Raw genomic sequence first — 23,500 nt, 5'->3', positions numbered from 1 at the left:
TTCTGGAAGTCTGTGAGCAAGTGACAAAATAGAAACAGAACAGCACTTGGCTCATTTATAAATATTTTCACCTTTCATGATTAAGTATCTGTCTTGAACTGAATTATTATTATTTCATTTTTTAAAAAAAAAAACCAACTACTTTGAAGAAATAGTTTTTTTGATGTGGTATCATCAATGTTGCAATCTACACAACTGATACTCTTTTCCTCACTTCTGATCTTTGTTTCCAAGATGAGTGTCAGCTCCAAACAACACCCTGCAGAAAATGTTCTAGCCTTTCTCATCATTGTTACAGAAGCATCAATGTCTAACAAGTATCTTTATCTCAAATTTAGTGGGTAAAAGAAAAGAAAGGCTAACTAGCTGCTCTTCTTGTATATGCCAGTAAATGTTGTAAACTGGAATCACAGAGTGGCCCTAGAACTAGACTGGGAAGTCCCAAGGGGAGCAACAAAGGCTGTGCATCAAAGACCAGGAATAACAGGAGGAAATAAGAGAAAGAGCTGCAGCTTTTGCATCAGTGAGGCAAACACCAGAGGTATGTATTTAGCTAGAGCAATGAGATTTTTAGAGGAAGTAAAAAAATGCAGAAATAATTCCTCTATCCCCTCTAGAATACCTGCGAGACTGTTGAAATTTTTATTACATCAAAAGACTTGAAGAACAATCTGTACAGCTTATCAAGAAGAAGGTTGAATAGTGACTTTGTTACATTTTAAGACCATCTTACTTGGATAAAGTGCTGGATAGAAAAGGGCTCTTTAATGACAAAAAATATAAAGGAAGCAATGATGGAAACTGAAGAGAGGCAGATTCCGTCTGGAAGTAAAAGTTCCCATTTTAAAAGATTTTAACAGAAGTGAAGGGAGATGATTAACACTCTCAGGGAAACACTCTCAGGGAAATGGTGGATTTGTAATCCACTGATACCTGCAAAGAAGTCTATGTTTTCTGAAAGAAGTGCTGTAACCAAACATTAATTATGTTTTAGTCAAACACAAATTTTTTGTTGGCTGTTTGAGAGTTTAGGATACACAGCAGATGAGGCTTGATGACTTAATTGTTTCTTCTGAATTTAATATGTATGAATTACAATTATAGAAAGAAAACACTTGAAGTTTATCTTCCACATGTAAATAAATGAATATGAAAAACAACAATTAAAATACTAAATTAAGATTATTATTTCTTCAGAGCAGAGAGAATTAAACATGAATCCTGCTAAGAATTAAGACAATGCATGCTTATCACTTCAACAACTACGTTTCTCCTCTCTTGGTTCAGTAACTATGATTTTTACAACCATTACTTTATGATCTCCTACACTTTAACCTGTTACCCATTCCATTAGTTTTTATTCTTCAATTCAAGTAATTTTGTCTCAAAATATTATAGCATAACATAAAATGTGTTTCTCCACTGAAATCTATCTCCCTTTACTGAAGACTGTGTATCATTTTTTTCTTCTCTGGCATTACTTTATGAACAGTAAGTCAACAGTGTGAACATGGCCAAAAGCTGAGCTTTGCTTTTCCCACATATGCCACTTTTTCAATCGAATTTGCCATCATTCTGGGCACAACTGGGATTACCACTCAGATTTGTAATTAGAACACGACTAAGTTCAACTCCTTCTCCCCACTCAGAGACAGACAAAAATCTTCATCTCTATTTACATTATATTTCAGTTCAGATTCCTTTTTCTATCCAGATATTCAAAATCCTTAACCATGGTCTCATTATTTCACACCTTCACAGCTGTACTGTTGCTTTGATGCCAGCTGCTGACTGATTATGTCTTAAGAAATATGCCATACTGTTGCTCATCTCACCCTTGTGGGTCACAACTTGATCACAGTACTCCTATCTCCATATCTCTGTCCCTCCTTTACTACATCAAATCAAAGTCCCTCTCTTTTGTTCATCAACATTCTGCCTTGTTCTTTAAACTGAATCTCCTAGGAAAAACAGCTATTTCCTTCTGCCTTTGCTCTGCCATTGATGGCCACTTTCATCTCCTGCCTTTCTGCTGATCCTTCAAGCATCTCTGCATTTCCTTTCATACTGTGCTTAGTGCATGGGAAAACCTTGTAAAGCTGTCTTAATTTCATCTTTCGATCCCTTCTTGAAGACCACTTCAGTTGTAATGCCTACAAATCATTCCCATACAGCACTTATTAAGCAAGTAATAATCTGTGACTTCTTTTCTGCTCATCTCTGTTCATTATATTTTTAGATAGCTCATCTTTTTAACCCAACCCTGTCTTGTTTTGTCTTTATCTTCCTCTTGTCTCCTGCCTGACACACAATGATGTGTGCTTTGAATAGGAAGAATCACCTCTGTTTTATTAAACACATAGGTAGCACTTTTAAAGACAGAATTCTGGTTCCTGGATGTCCTACTTGCTCTTGTAGTTAAAATAAAAAGCAAAATAAGCCCCACTACCTTTCAAAAAAATCCAAGTGGGTAGCTCATATACTGGAGAATTAGAAACATAGAATATTTACCTTATTCATTTAGCTTAAGTTTTTAAGGCTACATGGTACTGAAATGATGCATAAATAATTTTTATTAATATCTATCCTTTGAAGTGCACCACAGAGGTTACATTTAATTTCTATTGTTCAAAAAAGTAAAGCTGTGGTTTTATATTTGAAAATTTTAGTTAGTTTTTCAATAAGCAAATAATTCTTTATTATGGGTTCAACTTACAACTCTGCTGTGTACTGGGGGATGTGATCAGGAATTTTGTTGAGTTTCTGATTGGAGCAATCCACTGTGGTCCCTTCACAGCGACATTTCTCAGGGCAAGCCAAATCTGCAAAGCAGTCTCCACTTAATTTGGATCTGTAATCTTCAGTGCCTGTGGAAGAGTCAAGTCAAAATACAGATACTGAGTCAATAAAGTATAAGATTTGCTTCTTGTGAGAAGGTTGAAAAGATGTCTGCAATGCAGATAACGGGTGGGCAACTTGGGAAATGCATGATAAACTTTGTGATACTGAACAGACACAAGGGCTTCAAGAGAGGGTTAAATATAGGGGCTTAAGATATGCTGGAAAAAGAAACTGTGACCAACTTCACATAACAGGATAACATTAACTTGAGCTTTTCACAGCTGTACTTTCTGCTGATGATGTCAGCCAATCTAGCCTTGTTTATAGCTAATCACACAAATGCCACTGATTCTTTTAGAATTTATTTTATTTCTCTGTATCAAGAATAAATAGATCCTGAATGCCACCTTTTCTCTTTCTCTTGTTACAAATTTGTATTGATGACTGGACTACCAGTTAACCTCTGTGATTTTTTTTTTTAAATAGTCCCGATACTCCACATCATCTCAAACACATAAGATTGAAAGCCCTGTTTTCAGCTTTAATTTAAAAAATGTGTGATCCTGACTTAAGCCTCAGCAGCTTGCCATGCTGTAGAAAGCTGCGTGACGTTCCATGGTGCTTGACAGAACCATGTTTTACTCATACCTCACAACCACATGGTTAGATCAAGCACAACAGAAAATCTCGCTACGTTATCAAAACTGCATCCATTAGGCCAAGGATAAGAGCAAGGGAAAAGAGGAAGGAGTAGGTATAAGTTACAGAAGCGTTTGAAGTTTAATACTTGCTTACATGACATGGCATTCTTATTACTGAATGTCCAGTGCCACAGTAACAGTATTACTGTCACAGATTAAATAAAAAGTACAAAAAAAAAATGAACCACATTGAAAGTTTCCTCCACCATTTCCCAGAGTCAGTCAAAGAAAACGTCCTAAACATATCAGGAGAAAACATCCAGTAAGGAACTGAGGGTGGGTGACAAAGAAAACAAAGAGAAGCTGAAAGGACCTGTGGGTTCTTCTTGGACAAAGGTGAAAAGACTGAGACTAGTAGAAGGTGCATCAGGGCTGGGAGGTACATTGTGATTTAGCTCAGACACTGAACTTTACTTACAGCCAAAATGGTGAACTCCTGCAAAAGTAAAGATAGCCAAGAAGGAAAGAAAGACAGAGTAATCCCAATTAAGACAAAAACATGAACTAAGCTCTCACGTTCTCTACTCAACTTTAGTTTGATTAGATGATGTTGCTAAGGGGTACCATCTTCAGCAGATAGAAAGAGCAATTCATTTTAAGTGGCATTTAAAAATGAAGATTGGGGTTAATTACAGATTTCATATAGGATAATGATGCCTCCCATGCATTATTCTTCACTATTTTGAATGTATTCTTAAAAGCTGCTCCCTTGAACATATACACATGTTATGCCACTTAAAACCTTAATAAACCAAAGAAACATAGGAGAAACAGATTCCTCAGGGGATGAAGAAAAAAACCCCAACTCATCACATATTATGTTATCAAGCATTTGTAAATGTCTAAGTAACACACATAACTACATGGAATATTTCTATGAGCTAGCAGACAAATGATATTTTTTCAAATTAATGGTTTAATACTTGTATAACCTTTAGTCTTCCAAATTACTACAATGAAATTCTATTAAGACTTCCTAGTGTCTGCAGAACAAGATCTCACAGTGAAATATTTAAACAAATACAAACTATTTTTAAGTTTTTAAAGAAATGCTAACATTTTTACAGTATTTACTGAAGTGTAAAGAAGTGTTTTTAGCACTTTTAAATACCCAATAAGGAAGGCTACAAATACATTATTTTTTCCTCCTGCATCTAGAATAAATCACTGTTATCACTTGAAAGAACTAAACTATTCAGGGACAAGATTTTGAACAACTAAAACAATTTTATGCAGCATCTTCCTGATAACCTGAGAGAAAGAAAAAGCACAGAAGCTGTATTTCAAGAAGCAATCTGTAACACTTTTTGATTAATTATTTTTCTTCTTATTTTTTCAGAAATAGCATTTTTTAAAGGGTACGTAAACAAACCTTAACTGCATGTGTGGCCATATTATAAACAGGCTGTGAAGACAGTTTTGCTGGCAAGAAAACACTTCTAACTCAGAGACAAAAGTTGTGCTGGCAAGGTTGAGTAGAAGTCACTCTGTGGCAGGAATACAGCTGTTCTACTCATTAAGGAATTGAGTGGTACTACAGGTTTGAGAAATTGAATCCCCCTCTGTTTTATGATGGTTTAAAACACATTTTCGCGGCTGCCAATGATGAAAAATTGCTGCCTTATTTTGTATTTCATTTTGGTTTTTCTTCATATTCAAACCAACTTTATTATGAGGGCATGAAGAACTTCACATGATTGCTGCAAATTTAAGTGACACATCTCACAGTATTATGGAAAGAGCTGTTAAACATACCAGCTTAAAAGACAAAGACCACTGCAAAATGACAATATACCTGTAGTAGTTGAAAGAACAAGTGCACTGGTGTCATAATCAATTATTGTACATATTTTTCTAGGTATTAAACTGTGGTAGAAACCCCTGCTTGCAAATCATGTACTGTAATTCATCAATAGATTCATTATTCCCTTGTTTATTTTGTCATTCAATCATTTATAATCTGTTAGGAACATAATGCAAGCGCATCATTGGTTTTTTTTCTATTAACAAATCAGTGCACACACCTGACAAGCAAGCTAAAATAAAGAAAGAAACAAATTTCAAAGAGCTAGGGCCAACATCAGTAAATCTTTTGTGAAAATATCATAGGCTTATTGTAGCTTAAAGCAGTGTGTAAATTGCTGTTTCGTATTTTCTTTAATGGAAAGCATTTCTGATTCATTGTATGTGTGTGACCACAGAATGCCTTAATGAAGAATATCAGCTTTCTTTTCCAAGCATTCCACTGTGATTTCGTAAACACAAGGAGGGTGAGCAAGCAGTAGCTGCAGCCAGTGTAGAGCATGAAAGCAAAGCAAGAAAATGTTCATTTGTAAAACGTTTATTTTTTTTAAGTTGTACTAGCTCTTTGATGTTAGTACGGTTTCCTGTGTTTAAAAGCAGCTCAGGAGCTACATTTAAAAACAGTAGTGGCAGAAAGGCAAGGTATAAGATAAGTAAAGGTGTCAACTGAAATATGAACTAGCAGGTGCAACCTTCTAAATAATTTAAGTAGATGTATAATTTTGGTAGGTTGTGTGCAAATTTGTGAGACAAAAAAAAGTAAATGGAGCTGCATGCTAAGCTCTTATATTTAGAAAACAGAACTACTAGTACTCTACAAAGGAAAACTATGTCTAGCTACAGGTATTGACTAATGTTAATACACATGCATCAGTTTCCTAAAAGCTATAACAAACTTTGCTTTTGGGGGGAAAGGGAGAGAGTATCTGCAGTTAGTCAATCTTACTGCAGAGCCAAACCTACCTGGAATGAAATACTGTTCTTTAGCTAAATAAAGAGAAAAAAAAAATAGAAGATGCACCTGAATGTCAGCAAGCAAAGAATGAGTTTTATTAGATTAAGTATGGACTACAGTTAACTACAGATAATTGAGTGAAAAAATGTGTATTCACAACGAGAGCTGATAAACAACAAAGTGTGAATAGTCATAAATGTATCCGGAACATGGATAACAAACAGTTCTCATCTGGTATTTGCACTTGAGACTGAATAAATTGTAGAATGTGAAATGCACCTGGAACAGCTGGATACCATATGACAAGTTAGGATTTAGAGAAATGTAAGTAGGAAATGGAGTGAGATTAGAAAAAAGAAAACAGTAAATTTCAGTATGAGGTAAGCTCCCTGTATAAAATGAATATGTCATGTTTCCATATTTAGCTAGAAATTTTTAGATCTTTCACATACTCCAGAGCCTTGTGGAAATTTTACAAAATGATTTATGTTGGTGATACTTGTAGTGAATAACTTCAGCATTTCATTCTGAAGTATTATATATTGCATTTCTTTTGTTAGATTTAATGCTACTCAGAAATAGTGCCAAATGTGTTAACTATAGTAATGTTCCGTGATCCCATAGTCTATGACTTCCACGATTTCCCCCCTTCAGTCAAAGAACTAAAAAAGATTCTGCAATGTTTAATGATTCCATAGAGAGCCAGCTGCCTTCATTAGAACTTCTACAACCACTGTTTTTGCTAATAAAAACAAAATAGCAGCTGAACTAAGAAAATTACCTGAGCAGCGGAATTTCTTGCTTTTGATCTGGCCGATCCTTTTGTTTGCCAGACGGCGGGGGCTGGTGCAACGGGCACCACTGGTCTCAATGGGGTTTGTATGAAGATAATCCGCCAGCCACTTCAGATGGCAGTCACAGATAAATGGGTTCTGAGCCAAATGCCTTTCATGAAGAAAAAAATTATAATTTCACACATTATTTCCCTTTGGTCTCAACACTTCCTGATATTTTTAGTGCATTGTAGAATATGAAGTCATACTAAAGACAACCATAAACAGGAGCATACATACAAGGTCTGAATTGCACGTAGGGGTGAGAAGGTGCCTTTTGCAATGGTCTGCAGCTTGTTGTCGTACAAAGAAAGAAGATTCAAGTTGTGCAGATCTTGAAAAGCATCAACTCGCAGGCAATTGATCTTGTTGGCATTCAATAATCTGTTCAATGGAAGACAATTATAAAATTGAAAGAATTCGCTCAGTGTTGCTTCAGTGTTTTTCACAGATAATTCTTTGTGTGCATTTGTCACCAGAACAAGAGATGTAGTAACAAATATTAACTGACAGGGACATATGGCATTTCAGGGAATTGAAATGTCTTATTTAGGTGTTCTGAAATTATTCCTAAATATTTGCACCTTGGAGTTGAAATGTGTGGGTTTGTTCAGCTAAAATCACATTTCTTATATGGGTTGATAAAATGTGCGTGTGTGGTATTTGTCTGTGCAAAGAAAGAAGCTTAAAAAATCAAGTATCTGCAAGGAAAACTACTTTCTTTTGCCAAATAAATAAACAAACAAAAAAGGAACTGAACACTGTGTTCATTAGCTGGAAGAGATGTGCAGTGGCACTTTTAATTATATGTTACTAATCAGCATGCTGCCGCATTAACAGAGTTGTAGTAAAAACTGGTGGCATGGAATATATCCAAATCTGTCTTGGATCCTTTTTCCTCTCCGTCTTCAAAGGGAACCTTTTCTTCCCTGTACCTCCCAGACTTCTGAAGTTAAAGCAAACAAGCCAATCTAAACCAACTCCTTCATGCTTTTGAAGAGGAAGAAAAATAAAAATGTCATTCAACTAGATGCATTTTTATAACCAAATATTTTTGATTTTTTTCCATTTCCAGAGAGAAATGGGATGGAATGGTGGATTTGGAAATCAATGCTCTGATAAAAACTTTCACCACACAAGTAGAAATTTACTTAGACTGAAATGTATTGTCTATGCAAAGTATAACAAGTTATGGACATTTTTTTACTACAGAAGAAACGGAAGTCCAGAGATGTCACTTTATTTTTTTTTTTTTTAAATCTGAACTATGTTTTCATAACTAAAAACTCTTTAAAGGAAAACAGGAATGCATACCCCCCCTTCCCCCCATTATACTAATTTGTGACTAAAAAGAAATCAAAAAGTAAACCTCTAGGTGGTGCTAGAATTTGCATTGTCTTTGTATCTACTTACTGTTTTGCCATCTTCAATAAGTTGTTAATAGACATTTTGCCAATTACTGCACTATAAAAGCTGGACATTAAATCCTTCTTATCAAGTGGGAAGAAGTTATAAATTCTTTAAGAAGAAGCTTTAAATCAACAAGTCAGTTATTCTGGGACAATTCCTTCCAGAAATCCCACTCGTTTTATGGCCTATTTCACAAATTTCTTTTACACAGTACAGCTAGTGCACAGCCTCCTCTGCTAAATATTGACAATATTTATTAAACATATCACCATGAAATTCTTCTTTATTCCCAGTATTAAATATAAATAGAAATGGTTTATAAGATTACATGTGAAAATTTCCAGTGTTAAACGAAATAGCAGCTGGAGTTCATGTAGTCAATGAATTGTGCAGAGAAGAGTGAAAGAAAACATTAAAAGTCATCAATGAAACTGTAGTACTACCCTGTTCTTGCATGGGTACAACCAGAAATACAATTACATAGCATTTCCACTACATATTTGCTCTGTATAAAACATAAATATTCCTTCTATGGTTCTCACACAACTTTAGACATACTACACTGCTTGCAGGACAAGACAGTACCATATCTTATGTGTTTTATCCTTACAAAATCCACACAAGAGAACAGTTTCATTTTAACCATTTTAGGCTGACATTAAGTGAGATATGATCAAATTTGTGGATGAATGGCAAGCTGGCCTACAACAGTCTTGACTCCTTTGGCTTTAACATAATTTGTTCTTATCATACTCTGATCTTATATACTGGATTTCCTGCCAGTTCTTCTCCAGGCATAAATCTCTCATCATGTTTACCCTTCTGAGTTATCCCAAAATAGAATAAATATTAAAAAAATACTCACAGCAATTGCAGAGAAAAGAGTCCTTCAAATAGGCCCTTTGGAAGTTCTGTAATTTTATTGCCATAGAGGACACTGTACCAGAAAATAATAAAGCAAACAAAGCCGCCATTATGAAAGGCATACACTATATGATTTTGACTTTAAAAATAAAGAAATTTCCATGTCCTGAAGGGAATTTAACAGCAACAACTTGATACTTGCAAGATCCTTGTAGTCCTGTGAGGTAGCAGGATCACACATTTTCCCAAAAGGTGTGTTGCCCAAAGATCTGTCAGCAGAATCAGCACCTCACTGTTTACAGCCTAACCAAGGGACCTTGGTAAGTGGATTTGCTGTTTGTAAAAACTAACTGGGGAATAAAAGAAATGTTTGATTTTGTTCAACTCTTTGCCATGAACGTATTTATGAAAAACCCATACATTTTTAGTGTCCAGCTGTGATACAGTATTCACTTATCATTCCAGTGTTTTGAAATTATTTTTACAGCTTTCAGAATTGATCAAATTTCTATGAAAATTCTGCAGGGACCCAAAAATCCAAAATAATTTCACTGTAAGAATATGAGAAATTTGCTTCTGTTTTTACAGGTCAAACAGATACCTACAGTGAATTGAGTGAACGTAAGCCCTGGAAAGCATCTGGAGCTGCTTCAGAGATCTGGTTATTGCTCAGGTCACTGAAATACATGAAATTTGTTTCAATTAATTCAAGCCATTTTCAAAATAGCTAATGTTAAAATAATATGTAATTAGAATTAGGCATGGAAAGGAGAGGGAAATTAAAATATTTATGTGAAACACCGCCAAAGGATTTTAACATAAACCCACTAAAATTGCCAGTAAACTGAAACAAAATGCATGGTTAAAAATAGACTTCTCAAATGCTTGGAAAAAAAATGACAAAAATATTTACTTTTTCTAATTGCTTAAATACATTTTATAAAGAATTGTCTGTTTGCTATGACCATAGGACTATACAGCCTCAAAGACATTCTGAAATAGCAGTGGCTTATCCCCATTAATTTATTTTTTTATAGACTGTTCACTACAGTAACATATTGCTTCTATAAAATAATTTCAATACTTGGTAAAAAACAATTATTATTAATGTGACAAAGATGCTATATGGTCTTAATAATCAGCCTGCCATATCAGTTAATCTTCCAGCAGTCAAACTTTCTTAAATGCTCACACATTGACTGCAGTTCCTTTGTATGACCTTGACTTGTTTTTTCATTTTTATATGTAGATATATATATATGTGTGTGTGTGTGTATATATGAAAATAAAAAATTAAATCTAAATTATTGGGTACATACATTCTTCGAAGCTTTTTATATGGTGAGAAAGCTCCAGGAGGTATGACCTTGATTGAATTTTGTTCTAACCGTCTGCAAAAGAACAGCAACAACATAAAAATACAAAACGCAAGCCAAACAGCAATCTAAAGCCATACAAAAGTAGAAGGGATAGACTTTAACAAAGAAGGCTGCTTTTGCTTTCTTTTTCAGTATAATTTTTATCTTGAGAAACAAGGTTATTTCATTTCAGTTTTAATTACAAAAATATAACGTTTTGTCTGTAAAACCAAACCTCTTAACCTGTAGACTGTAATGTTGTAAATTAAAACTCAATCTTGATTTTATACGTAAAGGAAAATTATTTTTAGAGCACACAAGATTTTTGTAAAATTGAAGCTAGAACTGTCATTAAAAAATTCAAACTTGAGTTAGTGTTAATTGACTCCCAATATATTATTTACATGCAGAAATTTTTATAGTAAGTTTTCTTCAGAAATGTCTAAAGACTTCTGTGAGTTAATCACTGAAACATGCAAACAATAGGAAAGGGAAGAGTAATGTTCCTACAGAACAAATAACATATGTTGCTACCTGCAGTAAGGTAAATAAATGCCACAGTATTAAACATGCACACATGATTTCTTTAGATACAATATGTAACATATTTTCTTTAAGATATAATACTAGGATTGCACAGCCACACTTCTACCTTCTTTAAACAAGTATTTTAATCTAAAATTGTAGTTTATGTTACTGGCCACGTTTGCTTTGTATGTATAGTGACTGAAACTTGCCACACTGCAAAGTGTGAATGTGCTGATGGAAACAGTTTTCCAATAACTTCCACAGATTTGCATATGGGAAATCTATGCTGATACAGACCTATGGCCCACTTGCCAACAAGTCAAAACAGGTTCAGCAATAAGCACATTTAAAATAGAAGATACTTCTTCACACACCACAGTATTTCATGGTTATGGCAGTGCAAAAATTTCTATTATGTAGACATAAGGAATGAATATTTATACTAAAAAGTACAGCAGAAGTCAGTATTATTTAAACTATATACCATGCTTATCTAATAAGCTTTCTATTTCCCTCTTTCATGCACAGGTATCAACTCTTACTATGATCTACATACATAAAGACAATGCCAAAAATCTATTTCATACAAGGAATCAAAATTCTGTAGAATTTACTCCACTATTTTAAATTACTTGGACATTGACTAAGAATCTAAGGTCAAAAGCCTTTTAAAATCTTTATGCATGAATATTAGCCTATTTTTTTCCTTTTACCCTTGTCCTATTAACTCTCTTCTATTTCACTTTTGCTCTGACAAAGAGACATATAAGTCTCTGTCTGTGCAGGGTAACTAATAAGCTCATATATTCACTTTGAGTAAGCCTTTCCAAGAAACTATTCTTACAATGCTTCTTTTTGTAAAGTTTCTCCAGAGATCACAGTATAGCTGAACTGAAGAAAGATTTTTTGCTGCCTTCACGAAGTTTTGTTCAGTTGAAGATATTTATAAATCTAATACTCAAAATCTCTTAAGTCTGACCACACTTTAGCTTAGCAGAATTTTTTCTTGAATGGCTTATAAAGAAGCCAAGAAAAAAGAAGCATCAAAAAATCTTCCTGACACACAGAAAATCTCACTTCGTCAGAGCTGTTTTAGACAGGGTTCATGTTTTTAAAGTCTTTAACTAGGAAAATGTTGCCACCTTGCTACAGTTTTCAGGTATATTTTAAACACTGCAGGGAATCCCATGGCACAAGACTGTTAACTTTTTCCATAAACACGTTATTCTTTCATACGCTTTCTTCACCTTGGCTGAGCCTTTCGGACCCATGAAACACATTTTGCATCAGACCAGGAGTAGTGACTAGGCTATAAACGAACAAGGTCACTCTTCTACAGTGCACTTGAGTAGATGCAGAAGGCAAACATCTGAATAACTAAACACTTGCTGAAGTTAAAGGTCAACACCAAGTTAGTCCAAACCCAAGTATTTTCTGTTCTTACACTAAATTTTTAGCTCAGTTTCCCCAGAAAATAAAGATTATGCATGCTTATTATCTAGATAGTTTTCTACTCAGCTGGCTAGGTCAAAGAGAGGTAAAACCTTCAGATAATAAATTTCTAAAAATGTCCTTATTTTAGCAATGGGAAGGAGTTGAGAAACCAAATTAACCCAGCCATGAAAGGAATGGCAGCCATCCATCCATTTCTGTTACACACTCTATTTGGCAGCAACCAACTGCCTAACCACCAGGGATAACCTGACCAGACATTTATCAGATGTGTAGCTCTGAAAACCAGCCAAAGAATATCTTGCACAGAGAAACACATAGGACATACGCAGAGGACTGGAAAGAGGAGGGAAAAAAGATAGGGAAGGATTAGGCCATATTACAGAGGAGGATTTGCTGGAGAGAGAGAGACACTGGGGAAAAATGCCTCTGTGTATATGGGAAAGACAGATATTGCAGTGGCAATACTCCCACATAAGGCTGTCACAAGCCTCATTTATAAATGCTGCTTATGAGCCCATGATGTAGAGATTTGTAACCTAGTGCCAGAGGGGCTCCAGTCTACGTTCATCTATCTTTAAACATATAATGCTCTTAACTGACACAATATGGCATGTAACTCAAGAAAGACAAGGTCTAGCATTAAATTAAGACAGAAAGTATTTTCCAGTATAATCTTTTAATTTGAAAGTATATTAGTTCTATAAACTGCTTACAGGATACATGTATGCCATTTTTTATGACAAGATGGAATAGCAGATTTAATTTACTGCTGTTCAATTTGTCTACAAATTATACGGGTCCAAAACCTGAAGAAGTCCTACTACAGTATGTTTCTGAAAGCTATTTTTCTAGCAGTTCTCATGGAGCGAACTACCAATTCACTCGTGGATATGTAAAATGAACTCCATGTCAACTTTACCTAACATTTCCTTTTAGTGAGAAATTTATAGTCTAATAGACAGACTGTGCAGTGCTGGGATAAATTTACAAGCTCTTCTGGATAAAGGATTTGTTATAGTAGGATCATCTAAGTATGTCTTTTCTTAACTCACGCCAAAGTGTATGCACTAAAACACATCACATTTTAGACAATGAGATTAGCATAAGAAAGGAAAAATAAGATTATATAAATAAGAAGAAAAATCTTTTATACCCCACTTTGTCTGTAAAGAAAGTAAATTAAATTCACATTTTCAAGCTTTGTTATCCTCTAATCTCCTGCTTTATCTTCCTAGAATCAGCTGAATTTCACAGAGTGCAAATTTGCATCCACTATTCCAAAGAAAATCTAATTGGATATATTCCAGGGTCACAAAGCACAGATAGACTAATATCTAAAGGAAATTTGCATTCTACTGATAAAACCCATAGTAATTAAAAACTCCTTTATATTAATTCCTCATATTAAATGAAACATTTTTAATTCTGGAATAGGATGGGATGTAGTTATCTATTACTGAAAAAGTCAGCTATTAAGTGCTTGCAAATGACATGGCCAGAAGTACCATTATATTACAGAAGAACAAAAAGTAGTATTAGTATTTTTCCACGGAACTTGTATTAAATTTTGTGCACAACATCTCCTTTCAAAGTCATCCCAGAAGTCATTCTTTTTTATAAATTATCATCTATGTATCATAAACAGTGCCTTGGTGGTTTCTTTTTCAAAAGCCACTGTCAATTTTAGTAGCATATTTAATAAGATAAGATAATGGAGGAAGACAGTTAAGTACATGCTCCATCAAAGCCTACACTGCCTCATGTGTAAGAAGTACTCTACCCATCACCACACAAATGCTAATTAATGCTCTTAGTATTAAGTCTCCTGCTCCTTTTAGTGTTTCACTTCAAAGAAGTCCCACATCAATACATAAGTGTTTTACTGTCTTTTAACACTGCCAAATTGGTTGAAACCTTTTTTGAAGACTATTCCCTAATCATTCCTATCTAGGAAATGTACTGTGAACATTTCTTTTTCAAAATCTTTTCCCTCTGCTTATCACTACAGGCACCGTAATGTACAACCACCTACTATTCTAAGAAACAAAGGTGCTTCTGCAGTTGTGACTTCCAACCTAATCAAATCAAATCAAAGTAGGCCCTCAGCCAGTAGACGGATTCTTCCCAACCGGTCCCCAGAGAGCCCTGTGACATGTAAATCACTTGACACTTTCCAGGAGGATGCTGTTCTCTACTATAAGCCTGCAGCACACTATTACTGATTACTACTTCCGCACTTACAGAGACAGACAACATGCTTATTTATACTGACACTTTTAAACTAGCTTATTTTCCCACTATAAAAAGTCATTTCTGTGAAACACTTCTGCCCCAGGAAAGATGGCAGACTGGGAATGAAGCACATCCTGTTCTCTACAGAATCATTTTTATTTTAAATCATGCAGATGGGGTACAATATACTCAGCCTGCTCAATAGAAAAAGGTAAAAAATATTGCACAGAGATGTGCTGCACCTAAATGCATGTTAAGGGGTCAGAGATTTATCTAAAAAACTAGTATTTCATAACAATAAAATAAAACATCTTCCTTAAGAAAACACAAATTTGAATATGGAGCAGCAAATAAGCCATATATTTTATAATTAAACATTCAGAACATAACATCTTGATTAATTAAATTTGGTCAATACAATAGTGGTTTTAGCAGTTAATGAATCTATACTTTTAATTCCAGCATCTACCTCATTTACAAAAAGCCTGCAAGAAGCTTGTCAAGAAATCCCGAAAGAATTTTTACTACAGAGAAGGGTAAGCTGTGCAATGAGTCTGATGTATTGCACAGATGCTGATTATACATGGTAATAAAATTGACAGCTCTTCTTTGCATTTTCCCCATCTGCTTTTAAAGTAAATGGCAAAAACAGCTGTCAGAAAACAGAAAATAGATTTCAGTGATGGGATTCAGTGCAGCTCCTGAATCTGAAGAACTGCAATACACAGCCAACACATCTCTCCTCATATGCAACATCTGCCAGGGTTTGGGGTTTTTTTTGTTTGTTTTTAAAATAAGGAACAGTAATGGTCTCCCTTTGCTACAGCAATCCTTGAGGCTATTAAACAAAGTAACTTTTTTTCTCTCTCAACAACTGCACCTCCAGAGTGCTTATAACCACTAAATGTCACTTCTAACTTTAGCAGCAAAAGAATTCTGTTGAAATCTGTGATATTATCCATGTCTAACAAAACAAAATATGTATTTTGAATGATTATATTACTTGCATTTTAGAATTTCAGGCTCTAATTCTATGTATTAATAAATCTGGTTGACAGTTTCCTAAATATTTGCATATAAAGAATCACTGTCAATGTTGCCCTGATGCTTGCCAAACTGTTAACATCCAGTCTAATTGTTCTATCAAATATTTCCTCAGGGGATTGATTGTAAATGACAGACAACTCCTTAGTCTGCATTACATCAAAAAAGTAACAAGAATTGTCATTCTAAAGCTATTAAACAATTCAACACATTTACTCAAAAGCAAGTCCCAAACCTGCATTTGGTTAATTTTTCATCACAGAAAGGACCATCTCATGCTCTGAACCCTACAGCACCATTAATGATGATAGGATTTACACTCCTTGATTGTTACAGATTCAGGATGTAGACAAAATGCACCACTTCTTAAAAGAATTATTTGCTCAGTACTTTGGCATCTGTCAGAGTGCAGCTCCAGTGCAATTAACCTGAGTCACCTAGAGTCAAGCTAAAGACTTTCTAATTAGCCTACTTTTGATGAGAGTTGTTACACTACAAAAACTACTTGAGCTGTTCAGAGTAACTATTAATTTCACAAAAACCAGATATAATCCTGCTATATTCTTGGCTCATGACAAGCAGTGACTTGTCAACTTGTTCTCATTGAGCAGGAACACTAGCTTAAGAATCCCACCGTTGTGCAAGACTGACAGCGTGGCAGGAGCCTTTACTACCTGTTAAACAATACATGGACTTACACGGTAAATTTGCTGCAAAAATCTAAATGAAGTTTTTAAACTGAGAATACTTTTCACAAGTGGTTGCTGCTTACTGGACCATGTATTTAGCAACATGTAAATAATTAAGAAATCATTCCATTGATGATGAAACACAAAATAGTGAAGTCAGTACCCACAGTTTCTTCTGCAGTAAGTTCACTCACATTATTGCTGAGGAAAAGTTATCAGTAGTGAAGAGCCATATGTGAAAATAAAATCTAAGAGTAACAACACCTTTGGAGCATGGCACAGCTGTCAGAGCTCTATGAGGGTTTTTCTGGAAGAGCTAGATGGGCCTTCTCCAGCTTCTCTTCATGCTGTATAAAATATTCATTTATTCCATGCTTGAGTTATTTTCTTTCCCTTGGCAGAGTCAGACAGGCCCCTCAAGGTGCCTCTTCTACTTCAATACCCACCAAAACTTGCACAAAACCCCCAGAGGTGGAACAGTGTTCATTCTGGTCAGCACCTACTTCCAGTGTCTCTGGAAACTAGCATTGGTTTCACATGCTCCTTGTTCAATTGCTGTATTCTGTTTCTCTATGCCCTCTCAACTGTTGAAATTATCCTCTGTCCTCTGAATTTAATTAGTTTCTAAGATAGGACACAAGGGTATGAAGAAAGCCAAAGATGTGAACAATGGCAGCACAGAACACATGCTAAAAAAGAACAGATTAAATATTCTACCTACAAAAGTCTGACAACTAAAATAAGAAAGTTTGGGTTTTTTTTGTTTGTTTGTTTGTTTGTTTTTTTGTTTTTTTTGGTTTTTTTTTAAAAAGTGTAAAGCCACATGATTTACCAGTAATTTTCAGATTAGGAAGATAAATTTGAGTAAGAGTTACATTTACATTTCTCTTGTGTGTGTTAAGCAGACCAGATTAGCTATCAAATTAGCAAAACCATCTATGTTTGAGGCAGTCAAATGGAACATACTTTAAGTTTTGCCTAAGAAATATTAAGTTGGGAATCCCAAAGATAAGTTAAATGTCATTCAGTGAAATCTGCATTGGCAAATTAAATATATTAAGATGAAGAATTTAATACCTCACTAGACTCCTTTACCTGATTTTACTTTGTTTCACATTTATTCAATACATTGCTCATGGATAATGCATTTTTCATTATTCATATGTAATTATTGTGAGTTTATATGCATATATCATATATGTTAACATTTTAACAAATTTCTACATTTTTTAATAAAGCAAACAAACCATTTTGTTTTATATTGCAATGTGCATAAATACTGATTTTGCCAAGAAATAATGACCTTCCCACAATCAAAGAAAAGTATATACAGAGAACTGTATTCACATCACTGCTGCCACAGATGAACAATCTAAAGTGAGTGTCACGACAGGGAGTGGCAAGTCATAAAACCTTTCTATTAAAACTATGAAGTAGTATTACATTTATTTTCATGCAAAGATTTTCAAAGTTAATGGCCATATTTGCATTAACAGACTAAACAGGGCCTGGGATGGCCTTTAAAATTAGGTGCTGCAAAATGTGGAAAAGTTCAGTTACAGTGTATATCGATACTAAAATTTTAGTTTCATGTCAGCTATTTTGCACCATATATTTCTATTTCATTAGGAAACTTTTTTGGTCCTACTCCATATGTAAAGTCATACTCCTGTGAATTCTTTTGAACAAACTTCTAGGGAAAAGATAAGTGCATAACTAATACATTATAACTAATAATAATGCATCTAAAAATCATGTACTCTTATTTGAGATAAGCTTCTGGACATAAAAAATGCAGTAACTGTTAAGCAAAACAGAAGCAAAAGCTCTATATTTCACTGAAAAATCAGAATGTCTCCCCAGTCTACTAGTAAAAAATTTGAATATCAAGTCTAATGCCTAGTCAGGATTGGTCTTAAAAACCTTTGGGGAGGGAAGAAGCTAAGAAAAGATTTAAAGAACAGTACACATGAAGTATAGTTGAAAAGAAGCATATATGAGAAAAATTAATTTTAAAAATGCCAGCTATATGAAGTTGCTCAAAAATTTGGAATGTTAGATTAAGAGCTGAGGAAGTATTAATCAGATCATGTGAATTTGTCAAAGGGGCATTTAGCAAATAGTAATGTCTCCACAAGGTACTTACGTATCTTTTAATGCACTTTATTTCAATCCAGCAATTTCTGAAAATTCAAAAACTGGTATATTTTTCTGGCTTCCTGCTGGCCAAAGTATGTATCAGTATTCATAAGGAACTGAATACTATAATAACTAATTTTTTTTTTTATCCATAAGTAGACATCATCTTTTCACTTGACACCTGAATACGCTGGCAGTATTGTATGCATTTGTTATGTCAAGAATTAAGAAGAGATTTTGATAAATCAGAAAAGTTTCGAAAAGAGCCATAAGAATAATCAAACAGCTGTGAAACATTTTATATAGAGATCAAAGAGATCTATCTGTTTAGGGTCGAATCGGAAAGTTAGCACATATTTTCTGGAAAAAGATTGATACTGTTACAGAGGATTCTTGCAACCTACTAAAAATCTTCACAATACATAGTGAAACAAGACCAATGACTACATATACATATGTATATACAGAAAGCAACTCGGCAAAACCTTTCCAGAACTTCACTGGATGTGCAGGACCTCTGGCTGACAGCTTGGCTGTTTAAGAGGTAAATGATATTTATGAACTCACATTCTGTATAAGTCCTAAAAAGACCAATATTTTGATTTAAGCTAGAAAGATAAAAAAAATGCAGACACTGGAAAACAATAATCAGTTTAATGTCATGTAACTTATAGCATCCTCCCCTTGGCATTTGGACCCATTCATTTCAGGCTGCGAAGATGCAGGGTTTGCTCTCATTTCTGTCAGGCTACTGTAGATAGCCGAATCACACTTTGAGCTGCTAAAAATAGAGAAAGCTGCTTTATCTCTGACGTTTCAGAGTTTTCTTGCTATGCGAGTCTTTGAACTGTCTTCAATAAATGTGCCTAAACCCTTCCCAAGTGACTTTTCTCTGTAAAGGGTCATCCTTAGAAGCATCTTTGCATCTCAGTGTAAGAGTCTCCCTACTCAATCGCTATTTATTTAAGGCTGTACTTTGGACTTTTAGCTAAGGATGAATTTTAAAAGCCAACAGAAATGGTGAAACTGTACACATGCCAAGCTTAGCTTGGAAAAGATAGATACATTGAGCTCCCAGTTCTCAAATAAAATTCCACATTTACACAAAGCACTTCCCCAGTTTCTGCAGTGTGATCAGGTCACTCATCATTTTCTCTTGGTTAAGTCCATCTGTCAAGTTCAGTTCTGTCAGATCTCATTCCCTTTCCCCTCTTTTCCTCCTTCTTTTTCCCTTTTCTCTCCTTTCCCTTTCTTCCCCCCCCCCCCCCCCCCCTTCTCCTTTAATATAATTTGAGTGTTACTGTGAGAAGCAATCTCAGGAGCTTTTAATCCTGCTTAGTATCACACAGCTCACAAAGATGTAGTTGAGTGCTTGGCATACTACACAATCATTAATCAACAGACTTATGAAAACAAAATATAAGGGAGAATGAGATGGAGGAAGATGAAAACCTGAAGAAAAATAGTAGAAATCAGGAAGGTAAGATGAGACAAGATGAGGGGACAAATTAGGAAACTCATGGGAAATGCAAATGAAGTTATCATGAAACAACTGTACAGCTTCTAGTTTTGGCATTCAAACATTAGAAAGCTCCATTCACAAGAAAAACCAGATTTATCTTGAAGGCTATAGTAATTAGGAAGTCATTGACTTTTCACTACAGTGGATTATGAAAATGAACTGTTAAAATCCCTGGCTCTATATGTTTTTTTTCATTTCATAAGTTATGTGGTTTAGGGTCTGTTGTGCCCCTTACAAAAACTAAAATTATTAAACTGTTGTTTAGTTAACAGTGGCACCCCTCCAGTCACCCTCCTCTCCAGCAAAACCTTCCTCCTCCCAAAACATCATTGTAGTGATTGCTATCCTTCTAAGAAAAAAAAAAAAAAAAAAGCAAATTTAATTAAGTCCTCCCTTTGATTACTTAAATCACTTTAATTATATTATATTAATAAAATACTTAATATAAACAAAATTAAGAAAAAACAATCAATTTAACTCCATGCTTGTTTGCTTAAATAATCATTTACACAAAGCTGTGGTCACCAGAGCAGGTAATTCTGCTTAATTGCAATTGTATTTACTTTCTTCTGTTCATAATACTACTGTAAGGAAAGGGGTTTTAGAACCACTTTGACTGATAGTTCAAGCCACAGAAGAGAAGAGAAAATCAGAAGAATGTAAAAGCAGCATTTTCACAAGGTAGTAGCTCATTAATGGCTTTTTGGCCTCTTCTTTTGAAATAAGAGCCTGTCACTTATTCACACCATTCTGAGAAGGTACCAGTACAATTAATAGAATTGCTGCTGGGTCGCTATTTGTAAGGTTTCTGATAGTCTGTTTGAACACGTGCCAAAAAGTCTCTATTTGAAGGGAACCAGAGTTATTTCTGCCAATCATTCAAAGAATTTTCACTCAGAAGGTGAATTCTAAAATGCAACCAAGTGAAAAGAGATTAACGGTGCTGAAAAACTAAAATGTGGAAGGAATGCCTGCATAGAGGCTGATAAATGCTATCACCATTAGAAAGGCTATACTTTCTAAAACCAATTAAAGTAATAGTTTTGAACCTTAAGAATGACCTTTAATGCCTTTAATATATGAGCTGTATGACAAAGGAGGAAAGTGTTAGGTGCATTAGACCACTGGAGTTGGTTAAGCTCAATAGACCGAACATGCCAATGAAAGAACATCCCATAAAAATTTCTGGAAAAGGGGAGAGGTTTAAATAACAAATCTAAATCAACACAAATTATGATGTTTCTAATGAATGAATAATGTATCATGCTTCGCTTGAGTTAAAAGGCTAAACTAAGGCACACTAAATAACAAAACTTTGAAGATTATTAACATGTAACATTTATGGGCAATGTATTTTGGGTCACAACGTTTACAATACAGACATGAAAATAATAGGGCTATGGGAAAATTTTAAAGTTCCCGAAATAATTCCTGCAGGTCACTCATGGTATGGAACTTTTTCATTTGGCCCAGAGGCAAAGGTGTATCTGTGTACCTTTTCAATTCTGTGCTTCCTGCAGAATTAGTAGCTGCACTAAAGTTGGGGGAGTCTTGGTGCTCAAACAATTGTTTTGTTTTTTTAAAATATATACGAAATATGAAGTATTTCTTTCTCAGATAGTATCATATTGATTGGACAGACCCTGAAAAAAGCTTAGGTATTCTTATTTAGCTGCATGTGAGTTTATTTAGATAATAAAGAGGAAGATTAATTTTGCAGAAAGGGTGTAACTGGTAAAGATACAATTGTACTAAGTCAATAAAGATTAAGAATTACATTTGCTGATATGCTGAATACTTAATTTTGCTCTGAGCTTTGTCACACCAGAAGGGAAAAAGAGAGGACCACCACAGGCTTTATCCTTCTTCCATTTTCACTGGCAGCTACTTGGAGATACAGTCCTGTTACCAAAGGCATCTTCCCAAGAGGGATTTGGCAGACAATGCATTACCTACTAATCAACTTCATGCAACAGGAATTGCTAGGTTTAGCCACCTGACTTCTGTACCATTTGAGAAGTCAGACAGAGTGGTATGGTGAAACCCTCTCACCAACACCCTGATGCTCACCGGTAAATCCAACTGCTCTGGAATGAAACAGCATTTCGGCAACAGGCTCTGCCTCCTCCTGCTCCCACCATCACAGAGCACCTGCTTGTTCTGCAACCACTTCAGCTTCCAGTGCAAACTCATTTTCTTCAGTGATTAAGGCTATTACACCAAACTCAGAGACAGGGAGGTTGCAGTGCAGTGCAAGCACATAGTCTCCTTGCCAGCTCTGCTACAGAAGCAGTAGCTATTAGCAGAGAAGACAGCTCCTACTGTCTTAAAATGTCATCCCAAACCAGTTGTTCAGCAGAACTATCAAGGCTATGCAAAGTTATGACATCAGTATTAGACTCTAAACAGAAAGCCTTTTCTTTTACTATCCCCACAAGGGCTAACTCAGAGCTTCAACAATGCAAATTTTACTCAATTGAAACTGCCAGTGTTTAATACTTAGGAAATTCAATATTCCATTTAAAGAGGGTTTTAGCACATTATTTAGATACAGGTTAAGTTATCAACCCCCTGTAAAAAAAAAAAAAGTATGAAATTGTCAGCACGGAATGTACACTTTAAACCTGCAGTTTAATTACATACACCAGAAGGACAGAGAATAACAACATTATTCACACCACTTAGATTTTACGCAGCATTGTCCTAGATGGACTGACAATGTAACAATACAAAGTATTTTCATGCACAAACAGATCATACAACATTTTATCTAAAGGAAGTCTGTTTTGGGCAAAGAGGAAGAAATTAATAGAAAACATGGCAAAACATCACAAAACCATGAGCATGTGTCAAAGGCAAACTTCACAAGAACATCAATAAAAAAATAACAGGATTTTGGACCTTAAAAAACCAAATATGGATTATATTCTTATCCATAGTAACCTGCTATACACATAAGAACAAAGAAATAAGAGCAGAAATGGATGGAAAAATGAAATCTCACAAAAATAATTTGTCAAATTTTAAGCAACTCTATAAAGGAGGGTTGACAATGAAGTTTAATGTCAGTCTCATGGGAAAAGGTTATTCACAGGACATGCAATAAAGCAAAGACAAAAGGCAGGA

The 23,500-nt window shown here is 34.9% G+C and overlaps 1 protein-coding gene across 7 annotated transcripts in view; it reads right to left on the bottom strand.

The window, feature by feature from the left end:
* The window catches only part of SLIT2 (slit guidance ligand 2), a 266,766-nt gene that overhangs the window by 64,371 nt on the left and 178,895 nt on the right, over positions 1-23,500 (bottom strand). For 3 of the 7 annotated variants that reach the window (XM_074822234.1, XM_074822236.1, XM_074822239.1), the window contains exons 10-17: positions 10,727-10,798; positions 10,013-10,084; positions 9,409-9,480; positions 7,374-7,517; positions 7,082-7,245; positions 6,309-6,332; positions 3,961-3,978; positions 2,717-2,867 (exon numbers count right to left, since the gene is read on the bottom strand). In XM_074822234.1, the coding sequence (XP_074678335.1) occupies positions 2,717-2,867; positions 3,961-3,978; positions 6,309-6,332; positions 7,082-7,245; positions 7,374-7,517; positions 9,409-9,480; positions 10,013-10,084; positions 10,727-10,798 (717 nt within the window). The remainder of the gene's footprint in view (positions 1-2,716; positions 2,868-3,960; positions 3,979-6,308; positions 6,333-7,081; positions 7,246-7,373; positions 7,518-9,408; positions 9,481-10,012; positions 10,085-10,726; positions 10,799-23,500) is intronic. The other 4 variants (XM_074822235.1, XM_074822238.1, XM_074822237.1 and 1 more) reach the window with 2 other exon arrangements.

This window comes from Strix aluco, chromosome 4 (genome assembly GCF_031877795.1).
Source record: "Strix aluco isolate bStrAlu1 chromosome 4, bStrAlu1.hap1, whole genome shotgun sequence".
In the NCBI taxonomy this organism is placed as follows: Eukaryota; Metazoa; Chordata; class Aves; order Strigiformes; family Strigidae; genus Strix; species Strix aluco.
The sequence above is the reverse complement of the archived record's forward strand: the minus strand, read 5'-3'. Positions and strand labels throughout refer to the sequence as shown.